Source organism: Nylanderia fulva, unplaced genomic scaffold, assembly GCF_048542155.1.
Source record: "Nylanderia fulva isolate GAGA-0341 unplaced genomic scaffold, ASM4854215v1 Scaffold169, whole genome shotgun sequence".
In the NCBI taxonomy this organism is placed as follows: Eukaryota; Metazoa; Arthropoda; class Insecta; order Hymenoptera; family Formicidae; genus Nylanderia; species Nylanderia fulva.
Genome location: NW_028189934.1, coordinates 44,837 through 68,631, shown reverse-complemented (window position 1 = coordinate 68,631; position 23,795 = coordinate 44,837). Strand labels below are relative to the sequence as shown.

The 23,795-nt window shown below is 35.7% G+C and overlaps 2 protein-coding genes across 2 annotated transcripts; both read left to right on the top strand.

The window, feature by feature from the left end:
• Positions 1-7,168: 7,168 nt before the first annotated feature.
• Positions 7,169-10,389, top strand: LOC114942666 (uncharacterized). Its single transcript, XM_085481057.1, has 6 exons — positions 7,169-7,303; positions 7,506-7,634; positions 7,726-8,037; positions 9,273-9,444; positions 9,500-9,591; positions 9,710-10,389. The coding sequence occupies exons 2-6, from the start codon at positions 7,574-7,576 to the stop codon at positions 9,946-9,948; spliced, it is 876 nt and encodes a 291-aa protein (XP_085337183.1). The 5' UTR covers positions 7,169-7,303; positions 7,506-7,573; the 3' UTR covers positions 9,949-10,389.
• A 10,852-nt stretch (positions 10,390-21,241) lies between these two features.
• Positions 21,242-23,461, top strand: LOC146723776 (uncharacterized). Its single transcript, XM_085481062.1, is given in 3 exon segments — positions 21,242-22,865; positions 22,868-22,968; positions 23,335-23,461. Coding segments are annotated over 2 exon segments (1,713 nt in total). The 3' UTR covers positions 22,957-22,968; positions 23,335-23,461.
• Positions 23,462-23,795: the final 334 nt, after the last annotated feature.

Here is a 23,795-nt window from a genome sequence, read left to right as displayed (position 1 = left end):
TACAGAGCCTAGTTAAACTCTTAATTTATACACGCTGGCTTGAAGGCGTTTATTTACCAACATTAATATATATAACAGAGAAAAGTATAGAATCGAAAGGATCTGAATAGCTCAGTTGGAAGAGAAGTCGCCCGGCAAGCGAAAGGTCTCGGGTTCGATTCCCGATTCTGCGACTTTCAGATCTATATTTTTCTCTCGCACTTTATTTCTTGAGGGGGAATAGGGGATACATGGAATTAAAAATCTCTTGTAGAGATTATTCCAATTTTATATCTTGGCCGTGTCCAAGTAAAAATTTGGTGCCTTGTGCACAGGTATTTAATTCTAACGAAAAAATTTTAGTTTCGTTTAGAATAACGCACTGTCATCCGTGATTTGGCTCTTATTGCCTATCTTATATATGTTAAATTTATATTTATATATTACAGAGCCTAGTTAAACTCTTAATATGTATTTATATTAAATTTTTTATTTGCTATTATACTTAAGTAATAACTCACTTAATAAAGTAATAACAAATAAAAAAAGTATAATTTAATTTTATTATTATTCGACACATTTGGATAAAAAATGAGAAATTCTAGAACAAAGGAACATTTTACTTACAGACAAGTGACGCAGTTTACTAAACTTATATTTTATTAACGCTCGTATTTTCATTTCTGATAATAATTATTTCTAATTTGATAATAGATTTGTAATTAGCAGAGAAGTGCGTATATAAGTACAAATATGTTAGAAGAAATTCTGCTCGAAATTCACAGTACAAATACTCTTCTTTCTTCTGCTAGCAAAGGAAATGTTATCACTTTATCTTCTTATTTATACTCCACATTTTACATGGTAATTTTTTAAATCAAGAATTTAATATATTCGATAAATTAACAAATATTCTTAGAAAACTTGACTTCGACGTAACTAGCAAATTTTATTTAATTATTTCACGACGTTTCGACCATTTGGTTGTGGTCCTTTTCAAGTGAAATTTCTACAACATAATATTACACAATAGTTTTTAACATACGAGAACTCATTTAAGTGTTAAATTATTAAAATAAATATAAATTTTATAAACATACCCATCAATTAAACCGAGGTTAACGTAACATCACACTGGTGTTATTTAAAATCGAAAGTTAAAAGTTAAAAGAGGAACACGTCCCATCGTTATGATGTTGAAAGTTAAAAGTTAAAAGAGGAACACGTCCCATCGTTATGATGTTTCGTCAACGACTAAATTTGAAACGCGCCACTAAACAATCTTTATTATTTTGTCGTAAATGTTTGTCAAATTCTCGGTGTCTTTCTGTAGGTTAACTGTATTGTCATGCTTCTTTATGAAGAACATTTCAGCAATCTCTCTCTTTCTTACATGTTTCTCGTTATGTAAAATGGTCGGTGATTTCCAATCAACGTTATGCCCAAAATCACATCTGTGTTTGCTTAAAACCGAATGATTAGACTCATGTAATTTAATATTGCTGGCATGTTCCTTCACTCTAGTGCATAAATGTCTTTTCGTTTGTCCAATGTATGATGCATTACAATTTTCACAATTAATCTTGTATACTACATTCGTTTTAATATCATTAGTTATTAAATCTTTACCTCGTTTTATCAGCCTATTCAACTTTTTTGGCAAACTATAAACGACATTTATGTTAGCATTTTTAAGTGACCTTTTAATACTGTCGCTAACATCTTTAACGTATGGGAGTGGAATTACATAATTCTTATCTTGAGCCGAATTCACATTAACGTTATTATCTAAATCATTACTCAAACTGTCGTTATTATCCGCATTGTGACCGTTAACATTCCTGTTGTTATTCAGTACATTAATTCTTTTATTTACATACTTATTAATAATATGATCCGGAAAACAATTATTAATTAAAATGTTCTTTACAATCTCAATATTCGTATTATGAAATTGTTCGTTAGAAAGTAAAATTGCATGGTCTACTAAATTGTAAATCGCATTAATTTTGTACTTAATAGGATGACTCGAAAGAAAATTGATGTATCTGTCAGAACATGTAGATTTCCTAAACCAATTAGTTGTCAATTTATTCCCATTGCGGATAACTGTAGAATTTAAAAAATTAATAGAAGAATTGGTCTCTATTTCATGTGTAAATTTTAAACGTTCATGATAATTATTAAATGTACTTAAAATTTCATTTATTTTAGAACTAGGTAAAATAACAAAAATGTCGTCCACATATCTATAAAAAGTCTGAACTTTAAAACTTAAAGAATTTAAACAATTTGTTTCCAAGTCATCCATTACCAAGTCAGCTAATATCGGTGATAGAGGGGATCCCATAGGGCTTCCATAAATCTGTTCATAGTACTGCTCATTAAATTGAAAACTAGTTGAAGTAAGTATTACATCAATAGCGTATAGAAACTGTTGCAAATTAAATTTAGTTTTTAGACTTATGTCACTCCAACGACTTTCAATTGCAGAAAAAACTAAATTTTTTGGCATATTTGTAAACAACGAACAAACATCTAAGGAAATCATTACGTCATCGTCATTAACCCTTGTATTTTTAATAGTATTCACAAACGTCCAACCATCTTTAACATTTGAATCCGGGACTGCCTAACGATGACACAATGATTTTCAATGGATACCCGCTCTTATAGATCTTTGGGAGCCCATAACACCGTGGTAAATTACCATTTGTGCAATTCAGAAATTTATATGTTTGATCATCAATGATCTCATTATTATGCCATGACTTTACTAACGTATGAAGTTTGTTCGTCAGACGTGTAATCGGATTTTTATTTAATTTTTTGTATGTCATCGAATCACTTAACAATAATTCCATATTAGTCACGTAATCATTTCTATTCATAACCACTGTCACTTGTCCTTTGTCAGCTTTGGTAACAATCAAATCGTTATTATTCTGCAAATATTTATTAGAAATAGTAAACGCATTCTGAATAAATCTGTCACTATAATTGATATGTTTACTTTTAGATAGAAATTTTTGTAGTGAATTGGCAATGGATATTCTAGTTGTTTCCAAAGCATCCTCAGGAACATAACGACAATTCGATTCAAAATTCTTTATCACTTCAACGGTATAATTTAGTCGGTCGTTCTTATTTGAGCAATGAATCGGCAAGGCAAACGTGTCGCCTAAACTTAAGAGTTTAGATACAGTATCAGGTAACAAATATTGTTTGTAAACAAATCAATTATAAATTTCCAAAAAGTTATTGCATGTTTAGTTCAAACTCGAACATATAAAATTACGGAATATTAAAAAAGATATATTGAGATAAATAATTATAATATAATAAGAAAATATATAAATTAAGTAACAAAAAGCAAAAATTATAAATAGTGTAAAGTTTAATAATTTTATAGTTTAATATTTTAATAGTTTAATCATTTATATATATAAGTTTAATAGTATATAATTAGTATATTATATGTATATACATATATGTAGTATAATTAAAATAATTTATATAATAAGTTTAGTAATTTAATAATTTATTGTTAATTATTATATATATATAATATATGAGGTATTATTTATGAAAGTAATCCACCCAAAGTTTTTCAATCACGCTGAAATTTGCAGAAAGTGTAGTCTTATCAAAAGTAAAATTATTCTTCAAGTTGTTTGGCCCACACTATACAGGCTCTGTGTTAACAGGGACTGGAATTTTTATCATTTTGACCGTTACGTCCAACTTCAAACGTTGATAAATTTCAGAAGACTCCTCCGATTTTAAAAAATAAGGTGTGATTTCGAAAGGTTTCTTTACGTACTTTAATCTTGTAAAATTAGTTTTTTCTTTCAATAACAATTTATATAAGATTTTCAAAAAACAAAGTAAAAATTAATTTTTTCTCAAATTTAAACATCTTCGATTTTCTTCAAAAAAATCTTAAAAAGAAAGTATATTTCTCGATCGACGCAAGTCGAGACACAAGTCTCTGGTTTCTCTTTATTTGACGGTGACGATTACGATAGATTTTGGAATAATTTAAAATGCTGCTTTGACTTGATCGATTCTTTATTACATTGCTCAGAGAGAAATAACTTGAGGCAGTGAGATAGGAATAATAATGTTTTTCTTTCGCCGAATACGTGACATTATATTAAGTAGTCTCCACGGGCGGTCTCGCAGGTCGCGAATTTTACCGAAATAAGTCGATCACTTCCTCGTGTCCTAAATCAATTCAACCCGATAACAATCGGTGCGTTATAAACGGAGCAAATATAATACTTAGTCTTTATAATAACACATACTATCAAGATAATAACAAGCTATTGTTCGCTTTATAAGTTGTTTGTCACAACATTAACATAAGACAAGTAATAATAATATAAGGATACAAAATATTATAATTTGATAAGTATGAAACAACTTCGTCGATGACTTATGCATACTTCGTATTTCTAATAGTATTTTTATTTTTAATGATTAGAAAAAAGTATTTCAAATCAATCTTTTTGATCAATTTTTACTTTATTTTAATTTATATAAATTTATTCTTTTATCACACAATCATGTAAAATATGATTTTTATTTACAGAAAAGAGATGTTATAATTTATTACTGCAATAACTAATTATTATAATTAATGCTATTATTACTATAATTAATAACTAATGCTATAATTAATTACTAATTATGCTTACATATAAACTTCTATAATCTAATCTTCTTTTTTTGATGAGAAATAACTTGGAACAATACAAATCCAAATCTCAATTATAATATTTATTAAATGTAATTTAAAAATATAATTTAAAAATAACATATACCTGTACATAATGTATATTTTTAATATACATTAAATGACATTAAACTAAATAAATGAAACACATATATGTACTTCTTACTAATTTCCATTTCATATTACATTGACTAATTTTTAATAATTGTTTAAAAATAAAAATGTATATAAATAATACATCAAAGTTCTTCTGGAAAATGATAACAAAAGCTAAATTTATATTTTAACTAGCATTGAATTGATGATATATAATACAGATCTAAAAACTTCAAGATTACAAAAAGATATAAATACAAGTTTATTCTTTGTCTAATAAATATCTCACATTTTGCAATTTATCATTTCAACTTACTATTAAAGAAGAAAATAAATATTTTCAATTTCCTGCCGAAGTTAAGGTCCGTATTCATAGCCTGTTAGCCTTACATTTATAGAAATAAGCCTTAAATCGTAAGCAATAAACCAAAATTATAATATTCGATTTATGTAGATGCGGTCTCAATGTAATAATTTTTTTATAAATTTAACGTATAAGACGGGCAACAAGAGCCAAATCGCGGATGACAATGCGTTATCCTAACAAAACTAAATAATTTTTCGTTAGAATTAAAATACCGGTGCACAAGGCACCAAATTTTTACTTGGACACGGCCAAGATTTTAAATATGAAATAATCTCATATTTTGAGATTTAATTTCAATACCCCTTTAACCCCCCTACGGAAAATAAATAAATGAATGCAAGAGAAAAATATAGATCCGAAAATCGCTGAATCGGGAATCGAACCCGAGACCTTTCGCTTGCCGTGTATAACAGAGAAAAGTATAGAATCGAAAGGATCTGAATAGCTCAGCTGGAAGAGCAGTCGCCCGGCAAGCGAAAGGTCTCGGGTTCGATTCCCGATTCAGCGATTTTCGGATCTATATTTTTCTCTTGCATTCATTTATTTATTTTCCGTAGGGGGGTTAAAGGGGTATTGAAATTAAATCTCAAAATATGAGATTATTTCATATTTAAAATCTTGGCCGTGTCCAAGTAAAAATTTGGTGCCTTGTGCACCGGTATTTTAATTCTAACGAAAAATTATTTAGTTTCGTTAGGATAACGCATTGTCATCCGCGATTTGGCTCTTGTTGCCCGTCTTATACGTTAAATTTATATTTATATTATAGAGCCTTGTTAAAACTCTTATATTTAATAATTTTTTGTTTTTAAGACTAATAATAAACCAACAAACGATAAAATTCGATCAACAATCATCAACAAACGATTACGCATCGATTAGACCGTTTTTTAATTAAAAATGAGATTTTTCCGATTAACTTAATGCTAATTTTTCTTTTTTAATTAAAAAAAAATATATAAATCAACAAACGTTGCAATTGGGCCAACAATAACCAACAAACGACCAACAAACAAAAATTTAAAAAATCGAAGTTGACCGGCTGAGCTAATGGAGCTGTTCTATGTAGTGATGTATGTCTGTACCACAAATTAATAGACAGATCGCCAAAGGCCTGCCTAAAGAAGAAACCGCCATTTTCGTGCGATAGATTTTGCCCCTTATCGACACACTTTGCCCCTGGTTCGAGTCCGTGCTAAATTTCGTAGATTTTACCAAAAGACTTTGCCCCTGGTGCGACGCCAGGCTAATTGATCATGAGACCAATTTAAGAGATTTGGCCCCCGTTGTGTGTGTGTGTGTGTGTGTGAGAGAGAAAGAGAGAGAGAGAGAGAGAGATTTTTACATATGCATATATATTGTGACGTGACGCTTTTGAGAGCGCCGTCACAAGGGCGAAAAGCCCGATCGGGTAGGACGCGGGGATCTGGAGCGCCCCTCATTTCGGGGAGAGTGCGATCCGTTTGCGTTATTTCGTTTTTTATTACCGTATTTTTGCGAGAATCGCAATTGCACGTAGCATCGGCCCGTCGATGCGCGTGCAACACGATTCGTAGGGAGAGCGACAACGACGGCCCGAGAGAGCGGCAGGAGAGGTTGTAAAGCAAGAGAGAGAGAGAGACGGAGGATGCCGGAATACCACAGCCGAGAGAGAAGGATAGATCGAGAGTGAGAGAGAGAGAGAGAGCACGGGACCGCGCGCAGTTAAGTATCAAGTAGCCGAATTTTATTTATTATCTCTCGCGCAATGTTGATGCCGTACGGATATTCTAGGATACCGAGAGGACTCCGAGTCGCGCCTACACCTGGACCGCTCTTGGAGAAGAACGACGGAGGGCCCGGCCAGCCTACCGCTTGTTCCCCCAGGAGAAAAGCCGCAGGAACAAACCCGGAGAAAAAAAATCCTCTCGAGCAGCAGGAAGATACCGGCGAGAGAATTACCCCGCTAGAGGGGGAGGCGGGGAAGACTTTAAGGTGCCTTTACATAGGAGCGTCGAGCGTCGAGCGTCAAGCTTCAAAAACGCGTGCGCAACGCCCTTGCGCATGATTCAGAACTGGCAGATTTCAGCATCTTGACGCTTATTACAATGTCTAGTGATAAAAGTTTAATAGACGCTATAAAGGTTAATATGTTATATTATATTCTACATGGAAAAATATATTAATGTATATAATATATAATAGATATTATTAAACAGTAGATATATTATAGAATTGCGCAATTGGCACCGTATATTACAACTTAACCTAACATGAAGAAAATAATTTGCACTCTTTTATAAATATAACATGAGTATTATCTATAACAATGTACTCTTTGTATAGGAATCGGATTTAACATGTGGAGTGTGCATATCAAAAGTTAATAAATACAAGATTTTTATCATCAATGCATGAAAGATTGGTATAGTATCACAATTAATGGAGATACTAAAATGTTTTATCCTACTAATGGTAAGAACTATAATTAATGCAAGTATACGATGATTATCCACTCATTTTTTTAGGTATTATAATTGTAACTAGTACTATTGTGATATTGCAGAACAAGGACAATATTTTGAAAAAAAATGTGATGAGGAACAACTTGTATTACTACAAGATAAATCAAAGAGCTTATCATTTGACAACAAAGGAATAGACGAAAGAGTGGTTAAATCCACAGATGATTGCTTTATTGTAGAAGAAGATCGACAATCAATACTGTGCTTGACAACAGACAAAAGTATATTAGAAGAAGCGTTAATCGAAGAAGTCAGAAAAAGACCTCCTTTGTATGATTATACATTGCCTTTGTCTGTTCGTGGCAGATACAAACTTGCAGAGTTATGGAAAGAAATTTCTAATGCTCTTAATGGTACCAATTTTCACATAAACCTAAATTATAAAAAAAAAAATATTGATGTTGGCTGTGATTGAGTCAGCACTACAAATGCTTCAAAGCATTTCTTTTTCTCTTTTTTCCTTGGAATCTCTAAAGCTAAAAGAGAAAACAAATGTTTCAAAGCATTTGTACGCCAACTCGATCGTAGCTATTAAATATTTTTAAAGGATAAAGTGATAAATATAAGGCCAACTTATCGAGCTGAATATTCGAGATGTTCAGTCAACTACCATTTATTACATGTATAAATTATAAACTACAGTCATTATATTATATTAAAACTAACGCAAATTAACGCAAATTACAATCATTCTATAAACGTTTCGACCGCACGCGGTCTTCTTCAGTATAATTATTGAAAAATAAATTCTTACAATTCATATGATATCGAAATTTAATTATAGTTATTCAGAATCGAGAGTTTTTGAGCAATTAACGCGTGTTTCAATCCGTCCTGTCCAACAATGTTCGCCTCGATATGATCTCTGATTTTGTTCAGATCTTGGATGATTTCATCGTTAATATGCGAGAAATTAACCCGTACCGTAGGCGCTGCGATTAATAAAAAATTACCGATCAACGTATGTCCAAATTATAATATATATCCCCTACAATTGGTAGTATGCTTACCTATCATCGTTCTTCTTGACAATTTTGCTACTTATTAACAGTTATTAAGGATGACACTTAACAAACAACAATACAGAAAGACAGCTCATTTTAAACTCTACTTGATCGGAGAGCGTGCGTGTTTATATATGATCTAATATCTATGTTTTACTCGTTAATGTCCTATTTGTCCCATTATTATTTATTGTTCGCCAATATATCCAAAATATCAAAATACGACTCGCTAAGTAACTCAGTATCTTTGTTTAAATTTAGTCCATTTTTTTGTTCCTTGATATGTAGCATCTCAGAAATGAGTCTTTTATAATAATTATTTTCGTTGTCCATGATCTTAACATTGTCCCAATTAAAAGTATGATGTTCATTTATTATGTGTTCAGAAATTACTGAATGTTTCGTTGAGTCCAACCTAATATTATTTTTAGTTTATAATTTATACATGTAATAAATGGTAGTTGACTGAACATCTCGAATATTCAGCTCGATAAGTTGGCCTTATATTTATCACTTTGTTTTCAATACACGAGCGACAATTTGTATTAATTTATTTTTAAAGGATGTTTTTATAAATATTTTAGGTCGTATCAGTCCTGAAGATGCTAAAAAGAGGTGGAAATCACTTAAAGACACGTTTAGTAAAGCAGTGGCTGAAGGAAAAAAACCAAGTGGGTCAGCGAGATCAAATTCACAAAAACCATGGAAACATTTTGAAGCAATGTCCTTTTTACGTTCAGTTTCTACAAGCAGAAAGTATATCACTTTTTACACATGTGTACAACTTTATTTTACATACTTTATTTTACAGCTCCATTTCTAACCTTACGACTCAAAGTATCGAGTCCAACAATCTTTTTGAGAACAGCTTAGACAGCAATGAACAACATGAAAGTAACGAAGGTAGGTTTAATAGTTATACATCTTATCTATTATTTGCTGACTGACCGATTGTATTATAGAAAGTGTTTACGTATTAATGAACAGGCATTATAGATACAGTCAAACAATCTCTTTGCAGATGAGCTTTATGTTAAACCTAGTACTAAACGAGCTAAAATTAACAATGATTTAAGTGCATCAATGAATCGTATAGCTGAAGCATTTTGTAATAAAGAAATGCCTGTTATAAATCTTCCAAAGCCACCTGAAATGGATGCATTGGATGGTATATTTATTTATATAAAACAAAAATTGCTTAAACTGAATAAAAAAAACACAGGATACACTTTTATTAACATTTCTACAAGATATTACTAAGGAAGAACAAAATGAGGGTGAATAATTTGTCATGATATATATTGATAATTGCTATGTTCCTATGTTATTTTTGTTTTCTTATTCTTGCTTCATTAATATAATTGAAAGGTACAATTATTTGTTTGAATTACATTACTCTTTTATTTTGTTATAATATAATTTTTTTGTGTATCTGATAATTTTATAAGATAAATTAAGATGATGTTAGTAACAGTTCTTTTTAACTTCATTTAAAAATATATTGAGACGTTACTTTATATGTATAATTTATTGTCAAATGTTTTATAACGTGTTATTTTTGTATAACATAGATTTCTAATATTTATTATATTTACGAAGCATTGTGTGTTTCTCTTTAGCATAATAACATCAGTTACCGCAATATTACCTTTAGGCTGATTCAAAAGTACAAATGATATAATACATTATATAATACATTTACATTTGCTTCGTTTGTATATTTGAATGTTTTGCCAACCTACTTCTCCTTCTTCATTGAAATATCTGCAAAATTCTTCTCGAATGTGAGCTGCGCGTAACGAATATGCTCTCGCTTGAGTACATCTTATATCCATAAATCCTTGATAATCGTTAACATTGTTTCTCCAAGAGCCATCTTCAATGTCTCCGTCTAATACAGATCGATCTGCAAGATTTTGTGTTATATACGTTTCTCGCTCAACATCACGCTTTCTCAGCCAATTATGAAGACAAATTATTGCTTGAACCATTTTTATTGCATTTGAAATGTTCGCTATAATTGGTCGTCTTAGCAGGCGCCATTGATTAGCTAAGATACCGAACACATTTTCGACTGTTCGACGAGCTCGAGATAAACGATAATTGTATATCCGTTTCTCTAATGTCATTCCATTTCTTCCTGGATATGGTCGCATCATATATTCTGTTAAAGGAAATGCCTCGTCTCCTACCAATACATATGGCAAAATTGGACCATTGTCATATAGTGCTTTAGGAGGTGGAATATTTAATTCTTTTCTTTCTAATAATAAGCCCATAGCACTATTTTTAAAAACGCCTGCATCACCCTGTCTTCCAGGAGCACCAATGTCTACACAGCGTATGATGTAATTTGCATCACTTATTGCGAGTAAAATAATGCTGTGACTGCCTTTATAATTATAATATTCTGATCCTGCGTTGTCAGGACACTGAAATAATATTAAGTAAAATTAAATTGCTTCAGTTTGAGTTACATATATATTCATTTACATATTTTTGTCATTTTAAGAATTACTTGAATAATGACGTATTTTCCATCAATTGCACCAATACAATGAGGGAACTGCCATTTATTATCAAAGTCATTTGCAATTTTTTTCCAGTCATTTGTGTCACATTGTGCAAGTATAATAGGATATAAACGCTCCCATAAGACAGAACATGTTTCACGTATAATATTTGAAATACTACTTGCAGATATTAAAAATTGATATGACAAAGATGTCATACTGTCTCCTGAGGCGAGATATCTATAATATTAATGAGTATAAGAAATATGTAATATATACTTTACTATTTTACATTGTCAGAGAGATTTTTTGTATTACACATTATTACAATAATATAGTTTAAGTTTATAAGTATACATGCCTTAAAGTAACTAATAGACGTTGCTCTTCATTTATAGGTTCACGCACAACATAAAGTTTCTTTAAATCATGTCCTACTATTAACAACAAATCTTCCAATTGTATCGTAGTCATTCTTGTAAAATTTCTAATACGCAGATCTTCCAGCCTTACATTGGGCAATGTTGCATGATACAATCCGTGTCTCTGCCTTTCGGCAAATATTTTTGACACCCAGAATTTCCTCTTCCTTTTATTGTTTGCATTTATTATATTGACTATTGCTGGTATCGCTGCAATTAATTCAACTTTTCTTCGTTCGTTATATTCATGATTGATAATGCTATTGCATTCTAACAATCATTGATGATAACGATAATTAATCGACATTTTTTTAATGTTTCGCAATTTAAATGACAGTAATAATCAACTGACTGCTCCAATTGATCCTGCGTTTCAGCATCAAATCACTAGGCATCACTACGCATGCTCATACCTTTCGACGCTCGACGCTCCTATGTAAAGGCACCTTTAGGGCCCCGCCATCGACCCTATCATCGAGGGAATGCGCGAGAGATCGGCGCGGCACGTAGGGTACCGAGGCGCGCGAGGCCCGGCTCTCCACTGTTCGGTGTGCCTTAGAGCAGAGAGGGTGCCTCCAGAACTCCCACACGTACGACCCGAGGACCAGAATTCGTCGCCAGAAACTGTAAGCCGCCTCTCGAGTAGTCGTAGATCTGTGTTGGTTGGTACCGTAGGTATTGATCGTGTATTGTAATTACCGTGAGTACCGCACTCTCTCATTTTTCGTATCGTTTTGTGTGTGAGAGAGCGGTCTTTCTCTTGTCTTTTTTTTGGAGTATCGTACCGCGGGGCCAGCCGACTTTGCGTTTCGCGAGCCGAGCCCTCTCCGAGAAGTGCCGCCGACAGTCCATCGTCTCGAAAGTAATTATTATAAATTCGGATTACCGAGATATTCAGAGTCACGTTTCCTATAGGCTCGATTATTAGATTTTCGGAATTTGCGTGTAGCCGTTCTCCGCAAGTTTGTTAAATATTTCATTGTTTTCGACTCGGCGAGAGAGTCGTGCGAGAGAGTCACGAAATTACCGTCTTCTAGTTGTTATCTTTTTTTGCATACCGTGCCGTGTCTCGGAGTATCGTATTGTGACCTCTGTCTATACCGCGTGCCCGCGAAAATAAGTTAGACCATCATAACGTTTACCGATTTTGTCTTTGTTTATCCCGTTCGCATTCAATTGTCGCGAAATTATCTAAGATGTTTCATATTGTATAATTAATAAGAATTTTGTAGAACAATACCGAAATACCGATATTCGTAGATCTTGATATTATATTCCCTACCGCCAGGTTATATATTACTGTTTGTTACATAATTATATTATCCAATTGTATTTATCAGATGTCAAATTGTAAATCCTAAGTGTCAAATATATGTATCTGTCAAATTATAACACCACGTGTATGTCTCTCTATACCTCTCTCTCAACCATAGACCCAACAATTCTCTAGACCCGCGACTCTGTATAACATCTGGGGAAGTTAACTTAAGTACCGTTCACATTAGTCTCGTGGCGCGTTCACATGCGCCTGGCGCCCAACTGTGAGTTAATAAACGCCCCTAAGTGCGAGTAATTAACTCTTCTGATACCGATTTTTACCGTTTCATCATTTAAACTTGGGGAATCTTTAAATTGAACGCTCCCCTGTCCGAACTTGGCGTTTCGGAGCACGAAAAGACGTTGCAAATTTTTGGCGCCCAACGTGGGGCCACGCCAATAGAGAGAGAGAGTATTATACCTGAACATTTTTCCTTTTCCTTTTTAAATTATTTACCGAAAAATTTTTTTTTGTGTGTGAATTGATATTTCCTGTGTTTTTTTTAACAGTTTTTTCCGTCTTTTCGTTCTCGTTTTCGTTCTTTTAGTTATTGTTTGTTAGTTAGTGGGAAAATTTTTAGTGTCGTGATAACCGTAAAGGGAAAATTTGAGGATTGGGGAATTTCTTTTGGGTAAGTGATTTCGCTAGCTGTCCTCGCTTCTGAAACTTGTGAGCCATAGGGAATAGGCCGATTGCGATACCGCGGCGCTGTAATTGAGTGCGCTAAGTACCGTTTTATTAAAATCCTTATTGAGGGGAAAGTGCCGATAATTTTGCGCAGTTTTTTTTTCTTTTCTTCTCTTTTCCGACCTATCGTTTTAGGCCTGATACCGAATATTTTGTGAATTTTTTTTGTTACCGTATATCTAAGTACCGAATACCGTTCCGGATAAAGGATAAAAATGACGTAAGTCAACAAAAATTACTTGGTGCACACAGAGATTTAATAAAATTTTGTAAAGACAATCCGAATGTTCTATTCACACGCGCGGACAAAGGTAATGCTACGGTTGCAATGGAAAGATCTTATTATATTAATAAAATGGAAAAAAATATAAGTATGCTGTCTTCTAAGCTGGGCAATAGAGCCAAGGAAACGAAACGAAAAATTAATTAAACGGAACTGTATCTCAATTTGAGATCCCAAAGTTCCACATATAAATTAATTTCGAAACTTACATATGGAGAAATAAGCGAGAAAAATATAGGTCCGAAAAGTCGCTGAAGCGGGAATCGAACCCGCGTCTTTCACTTTCCGGGCGACTGCTCTTACCAACTAAGCTATTCAGACCCTTTCGATCCTATATTTTTCATTTGCCTTTTTAGTAGATGTTAGTAAATACCGCCGTGATTAGCCCAAGGCGTGAATAAACTCAGAAATAAATATTTTTATCGGCTCTCAATATAAATAATATAAGTATGCTGTCTTCTAAGCTGGGCAATAGAGCCAAGGAAACGACAGCATACTTATATAATTTATATTGAGAGCCGATAAAAATATTTATTTCTGAAAATGGAAAATGTTTTAAAAGATGTCAACACTTACACTATTGTTAAAAAAAATCCGTGCAAAAAAATAGAGAACGATTTGAATGATTTGTTGAAGAGATGGCTTAAGGAAGATTATATTTCAAAAAATGAATATTATAAATTACGTTGTAGTGATTCTCTCCTTCCAAAAACGTATGGATTACCTAAAATCTATAAGGAAAACTATCCAGTTAGAATCATAATTTTATCGGTTGATACAGCTCTATACTCGCTGGCTTCGTTTTTACAAAACACCTTACGACCTAGCCTACCCAAAGCGAAAAGTCATATTAATAATAGTTTTGATTTGTACAGCATATTGTCTGGTAAAAAGATTGATGAGAATGATAGGATGTTTTCCTTGGATGTAGTGTCTTTGTTTACGAACGTTCCTCTGGATCTTGTGATTGACGGTATTAACGATAGATGGGATCACATTGGAATAAATACTAAAATACCGAAAAACGAATTTTTGGGGGGTATAAAATTCATATTGACTTCTACATATTTTACATTTAATGACATAATTTATAAACAGACGTTTGGGACCCCTATGGGGTCACCGTTATCACCAATTATTGCAGACCTGGTTATGCAAGATCTTGAGGATACAGTTCTCAAAGCGTTGAATTTGGAATGTTTGTTTTATTTTTGTTATGTGGATGACATAATAGTGGCCACCTCTATGACTAATATGACTCAGATTGTGAATAATTTTAACAACTATCATGAAAGACTTAAATTCACGGTCGAACAAGAGGTTAATCATAGCTTGAATTTCTTAGATTTATCACTTAAAATTATTAATAACACAATATACATAGACTGGTATCAGAAAGAAACCTTCTCAGGAAGGACGTTATCATTTTATTCAAACCACCCATTATGCCAAAAAATTGGAATAATATATAACCTTGTAGACAGATGTCTATTGCTATCACATCCACTATTTTTTAATAAAAATTTGGAGTTAATCATTAATATATTCATAAGCAATGGTTACCCTCTTGATCTGATTTTTAACAAAATTAATCATCGGATAGAACACATCATATCTAAGGGAAGCATTATAGAGAGACAGGCCAACATAGAAAGAACAAAAAGTATAGGAGATGACTCGGTTAATAAAAAATTCTTTGTCATTCCGTATATAGATAGGATCTCAGAAATGATTGTTTCCTCGGTAAAAAATAAAAATTGTATTGTAGGGTATAGATGTCTCAACAAACTGGATAATATTATTAAAACACAGAAAGATAAAACAAAACATCCATGCAATTCGAATGTGGTTTATAAGATCAGTTGCAATAATTGTAATGCATCTTATGTAGGCCAAACAAAGAGGCAATTGCAGACGCGAATACAAGAACATAGAAATAATATTAGGTTGGACTCAACGAAACATTCAGTAATTTCTGAACACATAAGAAATGAACATCATACTTTTAATTGGGACAATGTTAAGATCATGGACAACGAAAATAATTATTATAAAAGACTCATTTCTGAGATGCTACATATCAAGGAACAAAAAAATGGACTAAATTTAAACAAAGATACTGAGTTACTTAGCGAGTCGTATTTTGATATTTTGGATATATTAGCGAACAAGAAATAATAATAGGACAAATAGGACATTAACGAGTAAAACATAGATATTAGATCATATATAAACACGCACGCTCTCCGATCAAATAGAGTTTAAAATGAGCTGTCTTTCTGTATTGTTGGTTTGTTATGTGTCATCCTTAATAACTGTTAATAAGTAGCAAAATTGTCAAGAAGGACGATGATAGGTAAGCATATTACCAATTGTAGGGGATATATATTATAATTTCGACATACGTTAATCGTTAATTTTTTATTAATCGCAGCGCCTACGGAACGGGTTAATTTCTCGCATATTAACGATGAAACTATCCGAGATCTGAGCAAAATCAGAGATCATATCGAGGCGAACATTGTTGGACATGACGGATTAGAACACGCGTTAATTGCTCAAAAACTCTCGATTCTGAATAACTATAATTAAATTTCGATATTATGTAAAGTTGTATGAATTTATATTTCAATAATTATACTGAAGAAGACCGCGTGCGGTCGAAACTTTTGTAGAATGATTGTAATTTGCGTTAGTTTTAATATCTAATGACTGTAGTTTTATAATTTATACATGTAATAAATGGTAGTTGACTGAACATCTCGAATATTCAGCTCGATAAGTTGGCCTTATATTTATCACTTTCTTTGTTTTTTTTTTTGCCTTCTCGCTCTCCGTATTGGGTTTTGTTCCGACTTCTAAAGAGATCGGATAAGTTGTTATTTTCGATTTCCGATATATAAAAAATTTTTTTTTCTCCGCTTGTTTGGTTTGTTGTGCGCGGATACCGCTACTCAGCCTTAGGGCGAGTACCCTGGCCTCTTGATACCGTTTCGACCTATACACGGATACCAAATTTAGTCGTTTGTTTTGTATGAGATATTATCATTTTTTTTGCTCTCTCGTTCTTTCGTGTTACTTTTTCGGAACAACAGTAGAGTTTTTATTTTCTCGTTTTCTTTTTTTGGATACTTGAGTCAACCGTTGAGGGGTAAACATACTTATTGTTAGTATAATTTTTTTTTCTTCTTCCTTCCGTCTTTCTTATCGAATGCTGTTAGAGTCATTATTATTATTTTCTTTCTGTGTTATCATCATCTTTTTATATTGTTGAAGTTATTATTATTTTTTTTTCCTCTTCTTTTCTTTTATAATCTGCACTTTGCGACTGAAAGTTATTATTTTTCCTGTTTAATACCGCGATTTATTATCATTTTTTTTTGTTTTATTTTTTTTAAGTCTAGTTATCGAAACCTCTTAGCAAAAATTTTTTTTTTTGGTGTTTTGTCTGTTTTTATTATTTTTTTTTTCCTTTTCCGTATTGAATTTATTATTATTTTTAATTTTTTATAGCTCTGGGATTATTATTATTATTATTCCGTTTGATTCCGTTTATTTTTTTTTCTCTTTCGGATTATTCCAAATTATTAGTGCGGATCAACACTCAATATAATTTTCTTTATTAGTAATTTTATTATTATTTTATGATTATCGACTCCCGTTTACACCAAAAAATTTTTTTTTCCTTTTCTTTTCTTTTTCCGCTCGTTTCTTAAAATTAACTAATCACTTTTAACAGTTTTTGCTTCGGTTTACTCTCAACTAGATCCAAACTTGCCGATTTTATTACCGTTCCGTTTAAAGTTACCGATGAGGCCAGGCAGCGATCCGCACCGGTGGATACAAAGCTTAACGGAGAGTCAAGCGCGACATCACTTAGCTGATAGGAACCTGAGTACCCAGGGTATTGTGCCGGTATTAAGGGTGCGATTGTTGCAATACGAGGAGGGACTAGCGAGAGGGCACATGGCGACAGAAGAGGGAACCCCCGGAGGGGTATCGGACCCTTTACTAAGTAGGAACCCCTTAGAAGAGGGGGCCGCAGCCGATCCTACACCCCCCTTATTCGAGTCATTCGAGGGGATACAGGAGGTGGAGCGAAAATCGATTAGGCCGCGAGTTAGATACCGCGATCCCGCGTCGGAGGCGAATAACCCGCGACCCGGACGAGCGTCCACCGCGGAGGCATATAACCTTATGAGGAAGTGGAATTTACACTTCTCGGGGAAACGGGGTAGCGACGCGGAGGCATTTTTGCTACGCATTAAGGAGGCCCGCGCCATTGTACCGATTTCGGACGCGGATCTGTTTAAGTGCCTACCGTTGTTCCTATCGGATACCGCTTTATATTGGGTGAGATTAGAGGCAGAAAATTGGAGGGATTGGCGAGATTTCGAGACCGCCTGGAGGGAGAGATTTGGAGACCCCGATTATCAATACGCGCTCCGAGACGAAATTTTCCGTAGAACGCAGGGAGAATTTGAGAGCGCGGCCGACTATTTGACCTGTTTAAGGGCTTTGTTGAGTCGGATGTCCCCTCAGTGGCCCCTGGCGGAGCAGCTAAATTTTGCATATTGCAATATGTTACCAAAGTTGCAAATTACGATCCGGCGACAAGAGTTCGAGGATTTTTCGACGCTCGAATATTTGGCGACGCGAGTCGAGCGTAGTTTTCTGGCCGAAAAAAATTACCGTCCCCCGTTACCGCCCGAACAGTCTATCTTCCCGGATTTGGCGTATCACGCACCAAAAGGGAAAACGCGGACCCCGATTACCGTTGCGGCCGCGACTCGAAAAGAGAGGAAGACCGCGAATATCGCCACGAATATCGGAGCTCCAGTTACCGCGGCGGTTACCGTCTCAGATACCGTCTCCGGGGATACCGTAAGTCCGGCTGTAAACAACGCCAGCATAATAAAATGCTGGAATTGTAACAAGACCGGACATCGCGCACGCGGGTGTGCGGAACCTCGCCGAAAATATTGTTATTGCTGCGGGAAACCGGATGTTACCGTGCAAACGTGTGCAAAGTGTACGGGAAACGCGAACCGGAGCCCGTAGAGGGAGTCCCTACGACTCTGAGTTTTAAGAACGAGACCCGCAGTTATTCTTATGTTACCGTCGGGGAAGAAAAATTACCGTCTTTACGTTTCTTCTGCGTTATGATACGCGGCCATAGCCTCACGACTCTCGTGGACTCGGGGTCGAATCGTACCTTGATGGGCCGCGAGGGAATGAAAATTATCGACGCGCTAAACATCCCGTCGCGCACTAGAGAGATTCAGATCCGAACCACGAACGGTTAGCTCGCGGATATTATAGCCGAGGCCACCATACCGATACAATTAGAGGATAGATGCCGTGAAATTACCGTTGGGTTGTTACCGAATTTAGCCGTACCGTGTATACTCGGGATTGATTTCTTAACGAAGTTCGGAATAGCGATAGATTTTGCCACAAGCGAATGGTATTTTACGCAAACGCCACACATTCGTTACCGTCTCACTACCGAAGGTACGCAGGGGATATCGTGCTGGGTTATCCGACTTGACGCCCACACAAGAACAAACTCTGGGAAAATTTTTACGAACGCTACCGCCCATCACAGACACCCCCGGAGTTACCACACTAACAGAGCACACCATAGACGTGGGTTCGAACCCCCCGATTAAGCAACGTTGCTATTTAGTATCGCCAAAAGTACAGGAAGCGATACGGGCGGAGACTGAGAAAATGCTCGCGGCGGGAATTATAGAGCCATCCTATAGCGAGTGGTCGAATCCGATAGTGATGGTCAAGAAACCGAACGGTAAATACCGCTTTTGCCTGGATTTCCGAAAAGTTAACGGGGTATCGAAAAAAGACGCGTATCCATTGTCAAATATGAACGGGATTTTGGACAAGTTACGATCAGCTAAATATATTTCAACTATCGATTTGAGCCAGGCATATTTTCAGATACCGTTAGCCAAAAATAGTAGAGAGATTACCGCATTTAGTGTTCCAGGGATGAGATTATATTATTTTACGCAAATGCCATATGGGCTTACGAGAGCTCCGGCTACTTTCCAACGTCTATTAGATCGGTTAATAGGCCCCGAAATGGAGCCTCACGCGTTCGCATACCTGGACGATATCGTGATAGTCACGCCTACGTTCGAAGAGCATATGATGTGGCTAAAGAAAGTTTTAGACAAGATAGTTACCGCCGGACTTACCGTTAACCCGGACAAATGCGAATTTTGTCGCTCTCAGGTGCGGTATTTAGGATTTATTGTGCAACAAGAGGGCCTCACCGTAGATCCCGAAAAGACGCGACCGATCCTGGAATATCCCGCGCCGCGAAATATTAAGCAATTGAGAAGGTTTATGGGAATGTCATCTTGGTACCGTCGTTTTATACCGCAGTTCGCGACGCTCAGCGAGCCCATAACGCGTCTATTGAAGAAGGGCAGGCGCTGGGAATGGGGGGATGATCAGGATCGCGCCTTTCAACAGATACGAGGACATTTAGTTACCGCTCCGACATTGGCTTGTACAAATTTTGAGATACCGTTCGTATTACAGACAGACGCGAGTTCGGTGGGATTAGGCGCGGTGTTAACGCAAACAATGGACGGGGAAGAGAGAGTGATAGCGTTCGCGAGTAGAGCACTGGCAGACGCCGAAACGAGATACACGGTTACCGAGCAAGAATGTTTAGCGGTTGTATGGGCAATTCAGAAGTTTCGACCGTACCTCGAAGGATACCGCTTCACAGTAATTACCGATCATAGTAGCCTACGCTGGCTACATAATTTAAAGAATCCGACGGGTAGGTTGGCAAGATGGGCGCTAGAATTGTTAGAATATGACTACGAGGTCATACACCGTAAGGGAGCGTTGCATCACGTGCCGGATGCTCTATCACGCATGTACGAGGGGGAAGATACCGGAATATTACCGAATACCGAACCAGATAACGTTTTGGTGAATACCGCGATAGAGAAGGTAGACGTAGAGAATACTACAAACGAATGGTACTGAAAGCGATTAAGGGGGGAGTCTGATTTACAGGCTTCAAAAAATCCAATTTTTTTGCTAAAAACTATTCCAAAACTATCCAAGAATAGTTTTGAAAAATTTCAGAGGCCAATTCAACCTATTTCCAAAGCTAGAGCAGTTTTAGTGGCCGAGCGTCGAGCAGGTGCGACTGCTCGGGCAGACTCGAGCGCGCTATTCTATTATTCGACTATACTCGTATATACCTGAAAAGGTCCAACCGTTCTGTGACGCTGTTTGTAGCGTCAGCTTTCAGTTCCACTTTTGATTTTGCCGAGTACACATCGAAATGTCAAGCTACCCGAAAGGTGATCGATCTAAAAGAGAGCGTGCTGCGGAACCGCGAAAGCGGAAATTTCACGGCAATCGTTTTGCAAGTGTTTCATCGGACGACGGAGACTTAGACACAAGCCGCAGTAAGCAGAAGTTAACGACAGCAAGCTGCGATGACGTCATTATTTATTCTGCGCACTGCTACCGTATTATTGAATTTATATCTGTGTTTCTCGCCATTTCGGAAATCGCAATTTGCCGATCGTGCAAGCAAAAACTAACGTTTCAAGAAAGCGGGCATCGAGGCCTAAAATTTAAAATTATTGTCCAGTGTATGTGTGGTCGACGCGAAATCCATACCGGCTACGAAATCAACAGACGAATTGTTTTTGTTATGAGGCTTCTTGGTATCGCACGAGAAGGGATAAACGTATTCTGCGACCTTATAGATATTTCTATAGGTTTAGCAAAATCTACTTACCAAAATATTGTTGAGCATTTGTACGCAGCGTCGAAGACAATGTTTGAGAGCACCTGCGAAAAAGCCGTCAAGGAAGAAAAAGAAAGAAACGTTGAACATGAAAGACCTGCGAATCATTTGAAGGTTTCGGGCAATGGATCGTGGAAAAAGCGCGGTTATACTTCCTTGTACGGTGTAACAACGCTCATCGGATACTACAGTGGCAAAGTAATCGATCTCATTGTAAAAAGTGGATATTGTCATTCGTGTGCCATGAGTAAAAATACTTTGGACAAAGACGCATTTGAGGAGTGGTATGAGAATCATAAAGACTCATGCTCCTCAAATCATGCAGGTTCGGCAGGGAAGATGGAGGTGGATTCCATAATGGAGATATTTTCCAGATCCGTCGAGAAATTCGGAGTTATGTACACTAATTATATCGGCGATGGCGACTCGAAAACTTTTACTAGTATCTTAAATAGCAATCCTTACGGGGACGAGTGCACAGTGACTAAAAATGAGTGTGTTGGACACGTGCAAAAGCGCATGGGTACTCGTTTACGAAATAAAAGAAAAACCGAGAAACTCGGAGGAAAGAAGCGGCCAGCGGAAAGCGTAATCAAGAAATTGACAATATACTACGGTCTGGCAATTCGCCGAAATATTGATTCAGTGGAAGGCATGAAGAAAGCTATTATAGCGACATTAGATCACTACTGTTCCACGGATAAAAATCCTCGGCATGAAAATTGTCCAGAAGGCGCCGAGAGTTGGTGTGAATGGCGCAAGGCTCAAGCGGCGAATAGTCTTGCATCTTATAAACATCCGACGAGATTAATCGATGAAACCGTGGAGAACCACATTCGTCCGATTTACGAAGAGCTCTCTAATGACGATTTAATGACGCGGTGTTTAGGCGGCCACACTCAAAATTCCAACGAATCGTTCAATTTGCTTGTGTGGCACCTAAGTTCGAAACATCTGAATTCCGGCCATAAAATCGTCGAAATTGCAGCATATATAGCTGCAGGCATTTTCAACGAGGGCTACTCTGCTGTACTCTCCACTATGCAGCTGCTCGATATCATCATCGGTCAGCGATGCAAAAATTTTGCTGACGCCGTCGATGCCGAGCGCATAACGCGGGAGAACCGGCGCGCATCAGTTTCTATCAAGGAGGTACAGCCCGAAGATTGGAAACCCTGAGTCAGAACGAGTTTTTTGAAGAAGAGAAAAGACTACTGTATGGCCCAGGGATAGCTGAGTAACCTCTAATTACTGTAAGTACCCAAAAACTTATATTTTTTGGGACCGAAAACTTTAAAGCGCGTTTTCTCGAGTTTTCATTTTTACGATTTGTAGAAAACGGTGCCGGCAATAGCAAAAAGAATATACGTCCGATCGAAAAAAATCAAAGTGATCTAGCTTCAGTATTAAATTATCTTCTATTTGAACTAAAAAAGTTGGACAAAAGTATTATTTAAACTACTTTTTTTGCAACTTAAAGTGAATTTTTTTTTCAAAAAAGTGAATTTTTTTTAAACTTCGAAAAAATTTGGAATTTGACAACTTCTTCGGTATTTTCTTAGTTTATATAGAAAAGAAACTTATAAAAATTAAAAAAAATTTTGTCTCGACTGTTTCAGACGCACCGCACGACCTCCATCACCGGCACCGATTAGCAAGTGCAGACTCCAGGCGCTCGGGCAAAATTATCATAACTTGAGGAATTTTAATATTTTTTTAATAACAAAAATTGTTTTTTAAAGCTAAAATACAGTACAATATGTTCTCAAACTTACGCTTACAGTAATCATTTCCTTCCCTTTCAAAAAAATTGCTGAAAAAACGCTTTTTCTTGGGCTCCTAAATCAGACTCCCCCCTTAAAATTTCGCACCGCGACACATTGTCACATTTGTGGGAAACCGTTTGACGAAGATGATACAGGGGTCTCGCGCACTCAAATTGTAACTTAAATTACAAAGAATCTTTTCGTATTTCTATAGTCTTTCACAATCTGTCCGGCTATGACGCGCATTTCATTATCGAGGACATAGCCACAGCGTTCGAAGGGGAAATCGAATTACTGCCGATAACGAAGGAAAA